The sequence below is a fragment of the Cervus canadensis genome, chromosome 4 (assembly GCF_019320065.1).
Source record: "Cervus canadensis isolate Bull #8, Minnesota chromosome 4, ASM1932006v1, whole genome shotgun sequence".
Taxonomy (NCBI): Eukaryota; Metazoa; Chordata; class Mammalia; order Artiodactyla; family Cervidae; genus Cervus; species Cervus canadensis.
In genome coordinates, this window is record NC_057389.1 from 56,611,036 (window position 1) to 56,631,532 (window position 20,497).

The following is a 20,497-nucleotide window of genomic DNA, read 5'->3' on the forward strand; positions in this document are numbered from 1 at the left end:
GCCTTCATTGTACTGAGGAGAGTTCCTTATATATACCTAATTTGTTGAGAGCTTTTATCCTGAAAGGGTATTAAATTTTGTCAAATACTTTGTCTGCATCGGTTAGGATGATCATGTGATTTTTTTTTTTTGAAAGATTGTAATAGATTCTCTGGAAAACATTCAGTAGTACAAAAGCCATCCCTGAACCCTCCTTCAGGTCCACAGCTGGTGGAATGGTCTGGAAATCCTTGAGCTCTGGAAAGGTCCCTGGTCAGTCCTTGGGGAACACGGGTTGACTATAGTGGAAGAACCTGCTCAAGAATGGTTCTTGACATCTGGGGAGTCCTTTCTGGAAAGATCACTTCAAACTCAATAATGAGGTCCCCATGTTTCTTGGGCACTTTGGGGAGAGGGTGGGCTTCTCTGGGAACTTTTTGCTGCATGCCAGGCCTGATGACATCTTTGAACACAACGGGTATGGTCCTGACATCCATAGTGAGGACATTCATTGTACAGCCACACAGAGCCTCCCAAAGGCTGATCCTGATGACATCAGAGCCATCTCTCTTAAAGATACTATGTGGCTTGTCCTTTAAAACAAAGATGATATTGGCTGGAATGTTGTTGGAAGTCTGGTCTCCTTCCTTGGGGAAGGTGATTTTGTTCCCTTCTTTCCACCCCTGCTTCACTTTGATGGTCAAGATTTTGTCTTCACTGTGGATGCTCTTTCTGTCGGGGTTCAGCCACTTATGAGAGATTTTCATCTTCTTGGTACAGCCGCTGTAGATCTCTTCAAGTGAGACCTTAGGTCATGGTGACGGGGGATCTTGTTTCTTTTGGGTGCTCTCTTGGGCTGGGCGGGAGCGGCTAAAGTTCATGTTGGTGAAGCCACCCATGCCCATAGGGAAGCCGGAGAACAGGTCATCGATGTCCATGCCTTCCTCCCCATTGTGCTGCCCAAAAAATGTATGAAAGGGATTTTGGCTACTGAAGAACTCAGCAAACATGGCGTGAGGGTCTCCACGGAATGTGTAGCTGAAGGAGGTACCATTAGTACCGCTACTGCTCCCGCCACTGGGGCCACTGCCCTTCAGGCCTTCCACCCCTCAGCAGTTGAAGATTTCATGCTTGCATGGGTCACTGAGCACATTGTAGGCCTCTGTGATCTTATCATGATGATCTTGTGATTTTGTTCTTCCTCCTGTTTATGTACTATATCACATTCATTTGCATATGTTGAAGCATCTTTGCAACCCAGTGATAAATTCCATTTGGTCATGTTGTATATTTTAATATGCTATTAAATTTGGTCTGCTAGTATTTCATTGAGGCTATTTGTATCTATATTCATCCAGGGATATTGACGTGGTTTTCTTGTGTCTTTGTCTGGCTTTGGTATCAGGGTGATGTTGGCCCCATAAAATAAGTTTGGAAATGTTCTCTGTTTTTCTTTTGAAAGAGTTTAAGAAGGATTGATAATTATTCTTGAAATGTTTGGAATTCATCCATGAAACCAACCTGGGCTTTCTTTGTTGAGAGGTCGGTGATGTTTTGACCTGTGATATTGGAATAGGATTTCTGCAGGTCATGCTAATTTGCCATCTTGGCAAGAACCAGAGTCAATACTATCTTTTCTCTCTTTCCCTCCATTCTCTTCTTTTGTATCATCAACTGAGCCTATACTAGGGCTTTTTTCAATCTTTGTTCTGTGTATTCTGTGGCTAGTTTAAAACTTAGGCCCAAGATTTTTTGATGCTTACATATTCAAGAGGTAGGCCTATATCCCTCCCCCCATTAAGTTTTGGGTGGTTTGTTACTTTTTGTTCTGTTATTGATGAATCCCTTAGTTAGGTACAAATTTACTAATTTGTTCTTCAGTAACTCCCATACTAAATTTTATACCATCTACTGAGGTTTTATTGCATGACTTAATGTTTTGTTTCTAAAATTTCTAATCATATATATATATGTAAAATCTAGTTTTATTTCAGCCTCATGGTTTGTTTCTTCCATAATTAATTGTCTATTTTGTGGGTGTAGTCCTGAAATCATCTTTACAAGTATCTTTTTTAAAAATTGCATTATATGTAGTACATTTTAAAAAGTATATTCTCTATCCTTTCTCTCCCCACAAATATTTATCCCTAGACCACCCAGACATGGTCTAGAATCAGGTCTTACAATAGTGACTTAGGCTTCTGATCCAACATGGTACAAAATAGTACTTATCCAAAATAGTACAATTGATTTCATTGAGCCTATTAGCTATAAGGTTTAGCATGTAGTCTTTGTATTCCAGCTTCCATAGGTCTGAAACATACTACAATGAATAACTTCAGGAATCTTTCTGCAGTGGTTATATTTGCTTCATTTCTAGTGTTTGCATTTAAAATTTTATCTATTATCTCTGTTTAGAGAAAAACGTGGTACATAAAAACATTAGCTTGCTTCACCAGTTGAAACAAAACACTTGTTACTTTTACTTTTTAATATTATGTTTCAGTATTCTGTAAACACAATAAATATTTCAATAATATTATAAAAAGGTAAATAGATTTGGAAATGAGGTCAAATTGTAGGCTGAAGAGGATGTGTGATTAATCACATACTTTGATATTCAACTCTGTAGAAAATAAACCTTTATATATGAGAATTATATGGATAAATTTTGCTTTTGAGAATGAGACAGATTTATCTTTAAATATAAAACAACAAAAAGCACAGACACGGAGAAAGCAATATATATATTTATCTTTAGTAGAATTAAATAAAGCCAAAGAGATCAATTCCATTTTATATATATGTCTAATTTCAGCCTGTAAATCTATTTAAATGACATCTTTATTATACTTAGCTTATAAATATATAAATGTCTGATTTTAAATTTTCAGTTAATAGCTATTAATTTTATAACTAATGGAAATTTCAGATCAAATTAATGTAATTTTCATTTAAAGTTAAAACATTATAAATAAACATAAACAAAAGATTTTTATGCGTGCTTTAAGATAATGTAACATAGTATTACAAAGAAATACTCATTTTGAATAAATTGTGCTCTATATGGATAATTCCAGGCTTAAAAATCTGCTCTTCATCCCACATAAGAGTTTGCTCATAAAATGGTAGCATTGGGTTATAGTTCAAATAATATAGTAAATGTCCATGAATCCATATATAAAGAAATGAGTAAAATGTAAATGTAGGAGAAGTGACAAGTATTCCTTAAAGAATTTCAGTTAATTAGTGTAAAAGGAATCAGAAATTCACCATTCACTGCCACAGTTATTAATTGCCACAGGAAACAGCCAGTAATGGATACTAAAATTAGTGGGCAAAAGTTAAAGCAAAAACATTATATTTGCATTGTAGTTTCAAAGTATCTCTCCCCATATTAATTATAAGAGGAAAAATAGTAACATTACAGTAAATAAACGTGACAGATGTTATCTTAACCAAGTGCTCAAGATTGACATCACTTTAACACTACTGAATTATATACTTAAAAATGGTTAATATTCTACCACAGTAAAAAAAAAAATATTAACATTACCAGATAAGACATTTTGACATCATGTACCCCCTGATATGGTGGATTGAGAAGGTCACAGTATCATTTCTGTAATATTCTTTCCAGTAATGCAGAACAATCTAATTATGAGAAAACAAAGACAATGTCAAGTTGAGGGACATATTTGTTAACAATAAGCTTATTGTGGTAATCGTATGCTGTATACCTTAAACAGTGCTATGTCAATTATACCTCAATGTAACTGGAAGAAATTGAGAGACATTTTATAAATAACTGACCAGTCCTCTTCAAAAGTCTCAAGGTCATGAAAGACAAAAGGTTAAGGGATGATGGTGGATGGTAGAAACTAAATTCATTGTAAGATCCTAGATTGGATCCTTGAAAAGAAAAAGGACAGTAGGGTAAAATCTGAATAACATTTGTAGTTTAGTTAATAGAATTGTACCAACATTAATTTCTTAATTTTGTTGACTGTGCTATAGTTATGTAAGATGATAACATTAAGGGAAGCCAGGTGAAGAGTATATGATAACTCTATACTATTCTTGCAGTTTTATGAGTCTAAAATTATCTCATAAGGAATTTAAATCCTTTTAAAAAGCTTTAGTTGTAACTCGAAACTTCCAGTAGAAATGTAGATATATATATATATATATATATGCATTTCAAAGTTAAATAGGTAATTGAAGCTATTTGCCCAAACTAGAGGTACTGCTCTACCCTTGGAATACCAGGTACAAATATTGTGCTTATACCCCTTGTGGGTCTGCATTTACATATTATATAAAATAAGGTACATAACTAAAGACTCATTAAAGCAAACTCTTAGTTAAGGCACAATTGGTAATGCTAATTGTATCCTTGAAATATGTTAATATTTTCTTTTTTTAAGTTTAGAATGAGAGAACTTAAAATAGCTTATAAATGCAGAACAGTGATGATCAAAAAGAAATTGAATTTGATTCCCTACTCCATTTTATGAATGATAGGCTAGGAACTACCTCTTTCTTAGTTTCCATGTATGTCATCACATCAGCATGCTCAGAAGGGAAAATGGCTTAAGATCAACTCTGATAATAGGTGAAAATCTTTCTTTAAGGCCACTTAGTTGATATTAATGAATTCTTTTTCCTTTAATATCTTTTGTAAATCTACCTGTTGTAGTCTGTATTTTTCCTCATCCACTTTTCATTCTCCACATTTAGATAACTGTTCTCTGATGAGCAATGAGATAGGTATAAAGAGACCTAAGACTGGCCTAAGGCTCCTCAACAACCATTAAGAAATCTAACTTAATTTTACCAAACATTCCTGAACTGAATCTCTTTAGCCTTCCTTATATCTGCCTTTATATTTGTAAATACGGCAAATCCTTTTTCTTCTTTATTCTTCCTACCATCTGGTTACCTATTGAGGACCACCATTCACCAGACATTTGCATGATTGTGGTACAAGACATTGATTCAGAAATGATCTCTACTCATCAAGGGACAAAAATCTAGAAATTTCTGAATAATGACAAACTATATTTCTACTTCTCAACCTAATTGCTTTCTGATACATCAAAACTAGAAGCTAGTTCTCTTCCCCTAACCATGTGTAACTTTCTAATAGAAAATAACTTAAAGGCAAAACAACACGGTATCTCTGTGGAACTAAGTGTTTCCAGAGCCAGAACTAGTGAACTTCCACAGGAGACATGGGTAATGGTTACATATAGTCATCAGATACTTGGGCATGGCCCTCTGACCCCCGAGACCTGTTCCTATCAGAATCTGGTGGTAATCTGGAGCCAGCCTCTGTTTTTGCGTCTCCAGTTCCATGGGGGAAAGGGAAGTTGGGCATAAAGCGCTTAAGAAACCGGAACTCACTATTGCTAGTGCCAGTGGCTGAGCACATCTCATAGGGACAAGGCTGTGATATGGGTCCACTGGCTCCTCCTTGTACCAGGTTGTTAGAGAAATTGCAGTCATCATAGAAATGCTCTTGAATTGTGAACTTTTCTCTGTGTTTAATCTTCTGGCAGATATGTATAATGAAGATCACTGTGACAGAGAGGAGAAAGAGAAAGGAAAGCACAGCCAGAGAAATGACTAAATATTTAGTGGATGGATTTACTCTTGCAGGATGCTTAAATGTATCCCGAAACTGCAGATAGGGCTCAGAAAAGCCATCTACCAGGAGAATGTTAAGTGAGGCAGTAGTAGAAAGAGCTGGTTGGCCATGATCCTGAACAAGAATGACCAGTTTCTGCATCATGGGGTCTCTCTCAGATACCTGCCGCAATGTACGGATTTCCCCATTTTGTTGCTGAACAGAGAATAACCCAAGGTCAGTGGCTTTAAATAGATGATATGAAAGCCAAGAATTCTGACCCGAGTCACCATCCACTGCCACCACCTTGGTCACCAGGTAGCCTGTCTCTGCAGACCTGGGCACCAGGTCATTGCAGGGCAAAGTGCCATTTTGCAGTGGGTACAAGATCATTGGACGGTTATCATTGTCATCCAGGACAACCACTCTGACAGTAACCTGGCTACTCAGTGACAGGAAGCCCCCATCAGTTGCCTTTACCACAAACTGAAAATCTTGAATGGCCTCATAATCCATCGTTCTCAGTGCATAGAGTTTCCCATTGTCTGAATTTATGGAGATGTAAGCAAAGACTGATAGATCTCCACTTTTTGGAGGCAACAGGGAATATGTTACTTTGGCATTCTCACCCAAATCTAGATCCTCAGCACGGACTTTGCCAATAAAAACTGCAGGGCTGTTGTTTTCTCTAACAGTCAAGATGTAGGAATCTTCCTGAAATACTGGGGGGTTGTCATTAATGTCTGATATTAGCACCTCTATCACAGTCTCTGAGGACAGAGTGGGTGGTCCAGTATCCATGGCAACAAGGGTGATATTATAGCCAGAGACCTCCTCCCGATCCAAGCCTCTGTCAGTGACCAGTGAGTAGGAGTTCCGGAATGTAGGTTTGACTGCAAAGGGAAGGTCTTCTTTGAGGAAGCAGGTGATTTTTCCTCCCACTCGAATGTCCCGGTCTCGGATAGAGAAAAGGGCCACTACAGTCTGCAGTGGAGAGTCCTCAGGGAGAGGGCTGGACACAGAGGAGACTGTAACTTCAGGAGGATTGTCATTAACATCCACCACTTCCACCAGGACTTTGCTGTGGGCAGAGAGGCCTCCTCCATCGGTAGCTTGAATGTCAATGTCGTATGTTTCAATCGCTTCAAAATCTAGGGGCCCTCTTAGTCGAACCTCTCCAGTTTCAGAGTGAATCTGAAATGTCTGGAGAATTACTTCTGGATTTTGAGCTAACGAGTAAGTTATCTCCTTGTTGGAGCCCTCGTCCAGGTCGGTGGCAGTCACCGTAGCCACCAGGGAACCGTTGGCGCTATTTTCTGGTACCTGAGCGCGGTACACCAGTCGAGAGAATTGGGGCACGTGATCGTTGACGTCCAGAACCTCCACCCGGATGTGGGCGGTGCCAGATTTGGGTGGAGACCCTCCGTCCACAGCTGTAATTGTCATGTTGACTTCCGGCTGCTCCTCTCTGTCTAGGGGTTTATCTAGCACTAGCTCGGCATACTTGGGCCCGTGGCTGCGGAAGCGGGTGTGCAGGTGGAAATACTCATTGGTGCTTAGAGTGTAGTTTTGGAGACCGTTGAGGCCGACGTCCAGATCCTGGGCACTCTGCAGAGGAAAGCGTGAACCCAGGGGGGTGCTCTCCGGAATCCTTAACAGAGGCTCCTTGTTTAGGAAAACCGGGGCATTGTCATTGATATCAAATACCCTGACCTCCACGCGAAAGGACTGCAGTGGCTCCACCAGGACTACTTCAAAGTGCAGAACGCATGGGTCAGCTTTGCCACAGAGTGACTCCCGATCCAGTTTCTCCTTCACGAACAGATCCCCTGTCTTGCGGTGGAGCCGGAAATGCAGTTTATTGCCCTCGGAAACAAGCCGCGCCCCACGCGCAGCCAGCTTCCCTACCTCCAGCCCCAGATCCTTAGCCACATTAGCTACAAACGAGCCGCTCTCCATCTCCTCTGCCACCGAATAGCGAATGGTTGCCGCACCCCCCACAGATAAGCACAGGAAAATGAGAAGAGTTCCCACTTGCCTGCTTTGCAGGAGTTTTCTGCATGCAGTCGCCATTCTTTCTCACAAGCGCACTCTCAGCAGCAGCCGCCACCTGTTGCGGGTACACTTTAAACTCCTCTGCCAACAGGTTCTGGCAACAGCTGCCCTTGGCTTTGCTAGCCTGTAACCGCAGCGCCTCCAAAGGCTAACCGAGCCGGGTGAGCTGTTTTGAACTTGGAAGAAAAATTACATTGAGTAACTCAACTCCCCAGTCCCCAGTCTATCGAATGTATTAATAGATATGTTCTCATTCTGGAGAGTTAGGTAGAGGTTCAAATTGTTGCCAAAGCAACAGCAAACTCACCTTTCATTTCCCTTTCAGGGGGAGAAAAAAAAAAAAGGCCCTTGGGAATTGAGAAGCCAATGAGGATACTCGTTAAGAGAGCTTAAGGCTGAAGTCATCGTATCTGTGAGCTGGCTGGGGACGCTGCAGCAACCAGCAAACAGCGAGGTGTTAAGGTACTGGGCGCACCCCACACACTGCCTGGAGACCAAGGGAAAAGGCGGAAAGATCCCGCAGAGTCTTCTGAAGCCTGAACCAGCTGGGTGGGGGCGGGGGCGGGGGCTTGGAGGAAGTGATCAGTAGGAAAAGAAAAGAGGACAGACAGACATCATCCTTCAGGAAACTGGGGTCCAGTAGGTACACTGGATGGGGCAGCTGTTCAACTTGCCTCATGATATGCATAAATCCATTCTTTTCCCCGGAATCCTCAAATGCTCAAATCCTGAAAAACCAGCAACTGGTTTTGTTACTCATGATTATGATGGAATTAGTACTTATTGGGTATATTTCTATATACTGGTATGTGTTAAGTAATTCACATGCATTATCTCATTTAATCCTTGTGTCAACAACTCTATAGGATACACATTTCTTTTTTACAGATGAAATTGAGAGGTTATGTTATTTCCCTAGGGCCCTCTACCTAGTAAATATGAGATAACAATAATAAAGTTTTATTAATTTATTAAGATAATTTAGTTTTGTCTGACACAATTCATGCTCATAATTAGTATGTAAATCTGCTTCCCAAATAATATAATAGATAAGCAAAGTGAAGATAAATGTTTGGCTTCAGATTTTAGAGGAAATTAAATAATAGACTACTTACATATATTGAAAATGGCCCAATATAAATTGTGCAAGGTATTTGTTCATAGTTTCTTTAATAGTCATAAGATCATAGAATGTTTAAGAATGCACCTCAGAAAGATTATGTCCATCTCCCCAACCCCTTTTTAAAAATATTTATTTGATTGCATCAGGTCTTAGTTACAGGATTTGAACTCTTAGTTACAGCATGTGGAATCTAGTTCCCTGACCAGGGATCTAACCTGGGCCCCCCTGCGTTGGGAGCACTGAGTCTGAGACACTGGACCACCATGTAAGTCCCTCCCCTTTTTTTAAACAGATGAAAAACTAAGCCCCAAATGATTGAATCACTTGCCCAGTCCATACAGCTACTCCTAGCAATATAAGAACTAGAACCTATCCTCTGACACTGTCTGATGCTCCTTATTCCAATTGTGAAAAACAAAAACAATTATATATAGTGTATACAATGTTAAAAAAAAATACAGTAGGTAATCTTCAGAATCTAGTCTCTTTTCATTGATACTTAGTTCAGGACTTCTGTTATTTAATCATGTGAATGGTGATTTGGGGGTGGTTTGAAGTAGGACTTGAAGTATGTCAAATACCAACAAATACGGACTTAGGTAAGGAGAAGCTGCTTTAAAAGACCATTGCAATAACAGAACTCACTCTTCACAAAATCTGCAAATGTCTCAAGCAGAAGAAAAAAATGTTTTTTTTAAATAAAATTAGGAGTAACTCAGAATTTTATTGTTGGATATATTAGTAATTCTCATGGAAAAGGTAAAAAAATGGGAGGAGGCTAAAACTGTAGTTGGTAATTCATATTAGTCAGGATAGAGAGATATTTGGTCATGTTTGTGGATTGGAAAATGTTCCTTTATGCCTCTTTGTGGCATCTTCTTGTTTTTCTCTTAATCCATCACCATCATGTATATGAGTAGCCATGTCTAATATTGTTGTTCTGTGAACCTGTTTTTGTTCAACACGAGAACAACACAGCCTAGCTCTGAGTATCAGGCTAGCTCCTAACTGTCACAGACTGCTTTTTGTCTTTTTCAGAATGAATACAGCAAAAACTCATTTACTCATTCTATTGTTCCACGGTTCACAGAAGTTTGTCATTATACATGTCACTTTGTACACAAGTGTATACATTTGAAGGAGGGGGCATATACCTAGAAGTGGCTTTGGTGTCACAGGGTTGCTCTCTCCAGCTTCGTCTGATACTGCCAAACTGCCTTCTAAGAACTTGTACCAGTTACACTCTCATCAGCAGGATAACTTCCAGTTATTCTAATTATTACCGATACTTGTCATTACTAATCTTAAATTTTAACCATTTTTGCTATCTCATTATAGGCTTAATTTGCATTTCTCTGATTATTAATTAGTGATGTAGTAGGGCACTATTTCGGAGAAGGCAATGGCACCCCACTCCAGTACTCTTGCCTGGAAAATCCTATGGATGGAGGAGCCTGGTAGGCTGTGGTCCATGGTGTCCCTAAGAGTCGGACACGACTGAGCGACTTCACTTTCACACATTGGAAATGGCAACCCACTCCAGTGTTCTTGCCTGGAGAATCCCAGGGACAGGGGAGCCTGGTGGGCTGACGTGTATGGGGTCACACAGAGTCGGACACGACTGAAGTGACTTAGCAGCAGGGCACTATTAAAGAATATTTTTGGTTATCTGGATAACCTTTGGTTGGGCAGGGTTGTTCAGTTCTCTTGCCCATTTTTTTCACATGGATTGTCTTTTTCGTATTTATTTGTTGTAGTTCTTCCTATATTCTAACTGTGAGTCCTGAGTATCTCTTTATAATTAAGAAAAAGAGACATGCTTATCTTTAGTTGATATAGAGCTTATTTTTATATTTAATATATAGCTACAGAGTTTTTATTGAAAAAGGAGGTATATCTCCCAGTGATTAACTCATTAAGCAGAAGCTTATTGCATCCTAAGAAGTCTTTTTTTAAATTAAGATATAATTAATACAACATTATGAGTTTGAGGTATACAACTTGATTCAATATATATTGCTAAATGCTCAGCACAGTAAGTCTAGTTAACATTCATCACCACACATAGTTAAAAGTTGTCATCACAAGAAAGAACAAACTTACAAGACCTTTTCTCTTAGCAGTTTTCAAATATATAATTCAATGTTAACTATAATCACCACCTAGGAATCTTAATACAGTCAATTTCTAAGTAACTCATTCAAGACTCATAATTTTAAAAATACATTCTTACAACTTGAAATACAAGAATATGCTGCTCTTTAATTGGATTCCTGTGAATCTTAATTTGTTTAGTTAGTTCCCAGGGTATGTATTAATATCTGCTTGATGGGATTAAATTACAAACTACTTTCTTTTTCCTCTGAAAACTTTGGACCCTTTAAACATTGTGGTATTTTTTAAGGACGTTTTTATTCTTTCCAGTGAAGGTAGAATTAGGACCAAATAAATCTACAACCAACTAGGCTGTAATGTCAGGGTCTTTACTCAAAGTCTAGTTACTGGGAAGAGGGGCAAAGTACAGCTAGTAAAATATCATGATGTTTTGGGAGACTAAAAATGCATTCCAAAACTGTAGCTAAGTACTATTAAAAAATCTAATTTTGAAATAATTTAAACCTACAGAAGAGTTACAAGAGTATTGACAATTACCCATTACTTACCTGTAATTTGGTTTGACCAAATTTTAGTTAGACTTTCTTCTCTTCATAGGCCCCTGAACTTTAACTCATCTCCAGACTCAGACAAGTCCTGAAATACAGACATCCTCAACTTAATGATTCATTCAGAGAATAGACCAACCATTGAGGGAAAAATACTTCTGTTGCATCACCCTGATTATACCATCTGCTCGCTGTATCCCCTTGCCATACTCCCACAAAGTTACTGTTAGCCCTGCCTACCTCTGCCTTCCCAGGTGGCTTAGATGGTAAAGAATCTGCCTGCAATGCAGGAGACCTGAGTTTAATTCCTGGGTCAGGAAGATCCCCTGGAGAAGGAAATGGCAACCCACTCCAGTGTTCTTGCCTGGAGCATTCCATGGATAGAGCAGCCTGGAGGGCTATAGTCCATGGGGTCAAAAAGAGTTGGACATGACTGAGTGACTAACATATACACACACCTCTTCCTAATTTTACTTAAATAAAACCTTTTTTTTCTATTTGAGACATTTGCAGATTTTGTGATCAGTGAGTTCTGGTATTACAACAGTCTTTAAAAATAACTTCTCCTGCATGAGACAAGTGCTCGGGCCTGGTGCACTGGGAAGACCCAGAGGGATTGGGTAGAGAGGGAGGTGGGAGGGGGAATCGGGATGGGGAATACATGTAAATCCATGGCTGATTCATGTCAGTGTATGACAAAACCCACTTCAATATTGTAATTAGCCTCCAACTAATAAAAATAAATGAAAAAAAAATAACTTCTCCTTACCTAAGTCCAGACTTGTTGATATTTGACATAATAAGCAATAATAAGTAACCACCTAGAGTCACCAATTTAGCTCCATTTGTTCACTTTCTCTCATATATATATATACACACACACACATGTCTATATATATTACATACATCATACATTTTATGTACATATACACATTTATTATTAAAAAAGTCACTCACCCTGTTAAATTCTATGGGAAGAGTATACCTCTCTGCTCCATTGATGTTGAATGTGGCCATGTGAATTATACCAAACCCTCACAATGGGTTTAGTTTAATTTTCCATTTTGGGCTTGACCCTATCAGTTCCTTTGGCAAAGGGATATTAGCAGACAGCATTGGATTGTGTCCTTCAGAAAGCTGTGTTTAAATCCTAACCTCTAGTATCTGTGAACGTGACCTTTTCAGATATAATCAAGTTAAGATAAACTTATATGGAATTAGGGTAACCTTGAAGTCTGATGACTGGTATCCTTATAGAGATTTAGAGGCATGCACACACACACAGGGAAGGCGGCCATATAATGATGGAGCTAAGAGACTGGGCTGATGCTGCTATGAGGCAAAGCATGCCAAGGATCACTGGCAACAACCAGAAGCTAGGAAATGGTAAGTAAGGATCCTTCCCTAGTCTTCGGAGGGAGCAGGGCCCTGCTGACACCTTGATTTCAGGCTATCAGTCTACAAACTATGAGAGAATTTAGGTTTGCTTTTTTAAGCCACCCAGTTGGTGGTAATTTGTTACAGCAATCCTAGGAAACTAATACACAGAGTAAAGTAACCTGTGGCTTGAAATGTGCTGCTGCAGTAACTGTCCTCTTGTTCTTCTGCCATGTCTGTAAGAACGTTTTCTGGATAGCCCACTGATTCAAGGATGAGGATGGAACAGCACTGGACACAACCTATATACTAAAGCCAAGCACAGCTCATCTCAGCCTAAGTCTTCTTACCTCCAGAGGTATAAGTGAGAAGTCTGTTGTTTTGAGCTCTTAAGTTTTGTGCTGCATTATGAGAAGGAAAGAGAGGGAAGGAGGAGAAAGCAAAAAGAAAAAAAGCTGACAGAATGGCAACCCACTCTAGTATTCTTGCCTGGAAAATTCCATGGACTGAAGAGTCAGAGACAACTGACCACAGACACAGACAGACAGACAGACAGACACAGACACACACACACACACACACACACAGTATGTAAACACGGAATTTTGTAGTGAGCTAGTTGCACACATTTTAACATATCATCCCTGATTATCTCAACGTATATGTCTTACAAACAAGGGCATTCTGCCACATGACTTGAAACACACTCAGCAAATTTAACATGAACACTATTACCCAGTATTGTATTCAATATTCTGATTTCTTCCATTGTTTCAATAATGCCCTTTGGGGCTGTTTTTTTAAATCCAGGATATAATCAAGCTTTGCATATTGTATTCAAATGTCATGTGTTTCTAGTTTCCTTTAAACTAGAACAGTCTAAAGAAAATATTTGACTTTTTTTCATGACATTGTCTTAAAGAGTCATTTTACAGCATATCCCTCAATTTGGGCATTGTGTCTTCATTAAATTCAGATGAAATATTCCAAAATCTGTACTGCCTTGGAGATGTTGTATTGTCTATACATTACATCAGAAGGCATTTACTGTCATTTCATTCCATCACTGATGATACTGTTTGACATAATTTTGTTACAAAACAGTGTTCAAAAACCTTTCAGTTTGAAAAGTACCACCTTTTTAACTTTTCATGATTATTCATCTTTGGAAGGATGCTTCAAAACTATGTGAATATCATGTGAAGGAAAGGGAACCCTTGTGCACTGTTGGTGGGAATGAAAATTGGTACAGCCACAATGAAAACAGTATGGAGAGTCTTCAAAAAATTAAAAGTAGAGCTTCCATATGACCAGAAATTCCACTCCTAGGTATTTGTCTAAACAGAAACACTAATTAGAAAAGATACATGCACTCCTGTGTTCATTGCAGCTTATTTACAGTAGTCAAGATATGGAAGCACCCTGGATAAAGAGGACGTGGTGGGTTGGTGGCTGTAGCGGTGTGACTTTAGAATATTGGGGCTTCCCTGGTGGCTCAGATGTTAAGGAATCTGCCTGCAGTGCAGGAGACCCAGGTTCAATCCCTGAATCAGGACAATTCCCTCGAGAAGGGAATGGCTACCCACTCCAGTATTCTTGCCATAGCCATAAAAAAAGAATGAAATCTTGGCATTTGTGGCAACATGGATGGTCCTAGAAGGTATTATGCTAAGTGAAAAAAGTCAGAGAAAGACAAAAACTATATGAGTTCACTTACATGTGGAATCTTAAAAGTTAACAAACGTAACAAAGCAGGAACAGTTATAGATAGAACAAATAGATGATTTCCAGGGCCGGGGGTGGGGAAGATCAAGGAGTACAGGGAGATTACAGGGAGATTAAGAAGTATAAATTCCAGTTACAAAGTAAATGAGTCAAGAGGATGAAATATACTGTGTGGGGAATACAGTCAATGTTGTTGTTCAGTTGCTAAGTCGCGTCCGACTCTTTGTGACCCCATGGACTACAGCATGCCAGGCTTCCCTTTCCTTCACCATCTCCACTATGTAATGTTAAATCACTATGTTGTTTACCAGGAACTAACAGTGTTGTAGGTCAGCTATACTTCAAAAAAATACAAAGTCACAGAAAAAGAGATCAGATTTGTGGTTAGCAGAGAGCTGAGGTGGGAGGGGGAATTGTATGAAGGTAATCAGAAGGTTCAAAGTTAGAAGCCTACAGTTATAAGTATGTACTAGGGATGTAATATACAACATGATAAATATAATTTAGCACTGCCTTATATGTGAAAGTTGAGAGTTCTCATCATATGGAGTTTTTTTTTCCCTATTTCATTTTATACCTATGTGAGATGATGAATGTTCACTAAACTTTTTGTGATAACCATTTCATGATGTAAGTCAAGTCATTATGCTGTATGCCTTGAACTTATATAGTACTATATGTCATAAGACTGGAAGGAAAAACTAGGAATATTCTGTTTCCAAACAATTTTAGTACTCAGTGCTTTCCAACATCCATGGATGATACTTGCCTATATTAATATATACTTGTACTTATACAAGTATCTGTGGTGTGTGTGTATAATCATGGTATTTATATTTCAGTCCATTAAAACAGGTTTTTTTCCTTTCCATCCCCCAGTTCATATTTATGTTAGCCTTGTACCAAAGTGAGAATCTTTGGTTCCTAACACCATCAATATATTTACTCATTATGTGTATACTGAAACATGTTATTTTTACAGTAAGATTTGGCAGTCATGATCCTTGGTATTTGCCCTAAGTAGCTGAAAACTTATGTCCACACAAATGTTTATAGCAGCTTTACTCATAATTGCCAAAACTTGAAGCAACTAAGATGTCCTTCAGTAGGTGAATTAATAAACTATGATATATCCAGATAGTTGAATTAGTCTTTATTATTCAGCACTAAAAAGAAATGAGTTATCAAGCCATGAAAAGATATAGAGGAAAATTAAGTGCATCCTATTTAAGTGCATCCAAACAAAGTGAAAGAAGCCAGTCTGAAAAGGCTGTATACTATATGATTCCAGCTGTAATTCTAAAAATGGTAAAACTACAGAAACAGTAAAAAAAAAAAAAAAAAATCAATGGTTGCCAGGGCTTAGGGATGAGGGAGGAAGACTAAGTGGAGCACACAGGATTTTTTAAAAGGAACTATATTACTACACATGTGTAACAGCAATACTGGCTAATATGCCCGTTGGCTGTTTCTATTATATTCAAACTTGAAATAGTCTTTTAATATTTGTTATAGTCATATTTATAAGTGTATCAGTATCTGGGATACCCTCTATTTTCTTTTGTATATACTCTGTAAGTTTTAAAAAAACTTTCTTAGGAGCACATTTTAAAACACTGAGTTCACACCTAAAGCTTTAGACTTTATTGTTATTTTAGGGTTATCCTTTTATTGTTTACTTTCACACATCTTAGGTTTCTTATTCCGTTTGGCAGGAACAAGAGGCTTTGAGGGTATAGACATCTATCTTAGGCAGCTCAACTTATTGCAGCTGCTTTTGATCTACCATCTGTTGCCTTAAATGACAATACCCCTTATGGTTTACCATGTGTATGTACGTATAATGTTTCTGTCTTCCACAGTAACATAAGAAGCTTTAATATAAACCAATACCATTTATAGTCCAGACTTATATTACATTCTTACTTTAAACAAATGGCTTTCATACCCATGTTGACTCTGGTAGGAAAAGTTATAGGTCTCTTTTCATGAAATCTGACAGGTGTTTGACAAACTTGCCATTTTAACCAAATGGAGTCTAGATTAGAATGTTAATTCTTCTCTTAAACTCTGACCAATTTATCTCCTTTATCAATGAAGATAATTCAAGTAATTTTTCACAAACTTAATACCTAAATTTTTATTGAAATCAGTATTAAAAATGTTTTATGTCTTAAATGATACCTGTATTTTCTGTGTTAAGATCCATAGAAGAGTAAATGAGAAAACATAACAATACTAAATATTAAATGGGTTGGCTGAGAAAGCCAAGTGTGCCTCTTGGATAGTTCTGTCTTTTTCTGAGGTTGCCAAGTTTAAGAAAGAAATTCATTTTTACTCAGTTTGCTAGAAGTGATTTTACACTGTAACCCACAGATCTGAAGATATGGTAAGCCTCTGGTTATAAAGCAGTGACTTGTTTCAGAATTATGGGGAGAGTGATATTAAATTAATAAGGAACAAGAGGTTACCATCAAAAACATAGAAATTTTAAAGTCAGTTGGGATTTTGACATTACAGCCTCTTAAAAAGTACCCACCTTTCCATAGTATTTTTATAAATATAACATTTGAAAGAAGCATACCATTAACCTCTTTCTCCTGTTTAATTCTTATTATCAAAAGAATACCTACTCAGCAACCTGATTAATTTCAGGGACTCCCCATCTGAAGTTAAATGTACAAATTTCACAGTGACTGTAAAAGTACACAGAGTGAAAATATACAGGGTAAACATAAGCATACCATAACTTTCTTATATTGCCAACTCTGATAGTTTATATACTAGTCCTGGAAGAAAATAAGAAACATGAATTTTTCTTTTAGAATTCTTATGACCTCTTAACCACTTCCTAGTTATAATTACAGTTGTTTTTTTTTCCTTCCAGAAACTGAAATCAGAGCAGTACTCTTGGCTAAACTTTCTTGAATGTATTTGGCTAACAAGATGCAGCTTCCAAAGCATTTCTTTCTGTAAAATGTACTCTGTGAAAATAAATGACCCAATCAAAAAATGGGCCAAAGAACTAGACAGACATTTCTCCAAAGAAGACATACAGATGTAATAACAAACACATGAAAAGATGCTCAATATCACTCATTATCAGAGAAATGCAAATCAAAACCACAATGAGGTACCATTACACGCCAGTCAGGATGACTGCCATCTAAAAGTCTACAAGCAATAAATGCTGGAGAGGGTGTGGAGAAAAGGGAACCCTCTTACACTGTCGGTGGGAATGCAAACTAGTACAGCCACTATGGAGAACAGTGTGACGATTCCTTAAAAAACTGGAAATAGAACTGCCATATGACCCAGCAATCCCACTCCTGGGCATACACACCGAGGAAACCAGATCTGAAAGAGACACGTGCACCCCAATGTTCATCGCAGCACTGTTTATAATAGCCAGGACATGGAAGCAACCTAGATGCCCATCAGCCAGATGAATGGATAAGGAAGCTGTGGTACATATACACCATGGAATATTACTCAGCCATTAAAAAGAATTCATTTGAATCAGTTCTAATGAGATGGATGAAACTGGAGCCCATTATACAGAGTGAAGTAAGCCAGAAAGATAAAGACCAATACAGTATACTAACGCATATATATGGAATTTAAAAAGATGATAACGATAACCCTATATGCAAAACAGAAAAAGAGACACAGATGTACAGAACAGACTTTTGGACTCTGTGGGAGAAGGCAAGGGTGGGATGTTCTGAGAGAACAGCATTGAAACAAGTATACTATCAAGGGTGAAACAGATCACCAGCCCAGGTTGGATGCATGAGACAAGTGCTCAGGGCTGGGGCACTGGGAAGACCCAGAGGGATGGGATGGGGAGGGAGGCGGGAGGGGGGATGGGGAACACATGTAAATCCATGGCTGATTCATGTTAATGTATGGCAAAAACCACGACAATATTATAAAGTAATTAGCCTCCAACTAATAAAAATAAATGAAAAAAAATTCAGATGCACATTAGAAAAATGTACTGTGAATACTTTAGTAACTATTTCTAAATGTCTATAAAAACAAATACTTTTTTAATAGCAAGATATACTGAAAGAAATGATTGGGAAATCTTAAACATATTTGCAAATTATTTGGGAGATGGTACAAGTGCGAGATAACTCTCAGAATTCTCAATTCTCCTATACTACTGTGACTTTTAAAAATGGCCAGATCTCCCCCAAACCGCTTCATGAGGTTCAATATTCCAAAACCTTTAGGGTCTCAATCCAAAGTCCTTCTTGAACTTTATCAAAAGCATTTTCCTCATGTACCACCAGATGGCAGATGGATCCACTTTTTGGAGAGCGAACCTGACCCCGCCCTACCGGAAGTTGTCATGCAAAGGAACCCTCTCTGGCCACGCCTAGAGTTCAGCACCATCGACGCGGACAGCGACACCGCCCAATTTAGTCCCATGACTCGCTGCAGAGATTTTCACCTGACAAAGGAATTGGCCAATCCCAACTGCTTCCAAAGGCTGCGTGACTGACTAATTTACAGTGCCAGATATGGAGGGGGAACACTTTTGATTTGGGACATAAAGGCTGGCAGAGGAAGCAGTTAATTTTAAATAATATTTCATAATGCAAAACCCTAGGTTTTCCTTCTCACTGCCCATCAGATTCTAAGTGTATTCTTGTAAATGCTATCTTGCTATGCGAGAGACAGAAGATTAACCAACCTTTGTGCGTTGGTTTATTCCGACACAACGCGTAAGACAACGAAGGCGGTACAAAGGTCCGTGTGAGTTATGGCGGCCAATCCCTTTTCTTGCACAAAGCTGCGTGTCAGCTTTTCTAAGAATCCGGCATGGGGACAGACTGCTTTTCTGCACAGTTTTCTGGTTAGTCTCAAGAACCCAAACAGCAGCTCTTTTTTTTCACATGAAATTACTATTTTAGAGAGGTTGAACTGAAACACGAGTGTGCTCTAGAAGGTGACGGTTTAGGTGTCATCTTTCCAGTTGCCTAGCAACAAATGAAACAAAAAGCACATTTGCAGGTTTTAATTCACATTTTAGAACAGGAAAAACCCAAGGCAAATGAAAATGGGCTCAGGACAGTGTAACATATTAACTAGGTCTAGTGTTTAGAACCACTCTAAGTGTCAGTGTTGGGGCAGCATGTGGGGCTAATGGGGATAAGTAGCTGTTGAAGATGAACAAATAAGCTAAATGAAGCTGATTTATAGCTGTACTTTATTGGTGTGGTATGGATTGCTTTCTCTTTTGCCACTGTTTAGGCAGCAATAATTTATGCCTTGAACCAGCAGAGGGCGAGTCGACTGCATTTTTTGCCCCTAAGACACTCCCTTCCTTCACCCCCACCTCCTCTCATCCCTTGCCCAGGGGAAATTAATTTACTAGGTTCTTCAAATATAGACCAAGGAAGGAAGGTGTGAAGGAGGGAGAGCAGCAGTGCAGAACTCACCAGGGCGCCTGCCCTGTCAGCTTTGGGTTGGTGGCTGCTCACGTGTCCCCTTACTTGGACCTGCAGAGGGAATTGCAGGTTTTCCCAGGAGGTGGCAGGGATAAAAAGCAGCCCACCCTCAGAAGGCATGGATATTTGTGATTACTAGCTTCAGAGAATTGAGAGAGTCAGAGGTAACCTGGTTACACGACAGATACAACCTATGAAGGTTTGAAAGAGAAAAGAACCACTACCCTTTCTCAGGGCCAGTAATAGCTCAGTATGCTGGAACATGAACAACAAAAGGCTCTGCTCTTGCTTCCATACTCTAGGGACAAAAATGGAGTGGGGGTAGGGAAAGGAAAAGATGAAAGACCAAGAGTCTGACTGAGTCATCTTTAAAACAGAACAAGCAAAGCAAGCCACTCAGGGGGCGAGACAATGAGAAAAAGCCTGCCAGAATGCAGGGCAGAGCAATAAAGCATGCTGTACAAAGTTAATTTATTGTCAGGCGGAG

At 38.8% G+C, this 20,497-nt stretch overlaps 1 protein-coding gene and 1 pseudogene across 2 annotated transcripts; both read right to left on the reverse strand.

The window, feature by feature from the left end:
* Nucleotides 1–278: 278 nt before the first annotated feature.
* Nucleotides 279–1,004, reverse strand: LOC122439809 (annotated as a pseudogene).
* A 1,711-nt stretch (nucleotides 1,005–2,715) lies between these two features.
* PCDHB1 (protocadherin beta 1) lies at nucleotides 2,716–19,377 on the reverse strand. Of its 2 annotated transcripts, XM_043465264.1 has the most exons (4): nucleotides 19,254–19,377; nucleotides 11,450–11,537; nucleotides 5,386–7,839; nucleotides 2,716–3,633 (listed from the first exon to the last, which is right to left on the reverse strand). In XM_043465264.1, exons 3-4 carry the CDS (start codon nucleotides 7,679–7,681, stop codon nucleotides 3,596–3,598), a joined length of 2,334 nt encoding a protein of 777 aa, XP_043321199.1. In that variant the 5' UTR covers nucleotides 7,682–7,839; nucleotides 11,450–11,537; nucleotides 19,254–19,377; the 3' UTR covers nucleotides 2,716–3,595. The 2 variants fall into 2 exon arrangements, with proteins under 2 accessions (XP_043321199.1, XP_043321198.1); XM_043465263.1 differs by having other exon boundaries at nucleotides 2,716–7,839.
* Nucleotides 19,378–20,497: the final 1,120 nt, after the last annotated feature.

Coding starts and splice junctions, on each gene's coding strand:
- PCDHB1 (XM_043465263.1), bottom strand. CDS start 7,681: ATGGCGACTGCATGCAGAAAACTCCTGCAAAGCAGGCAAGTGGGAACT.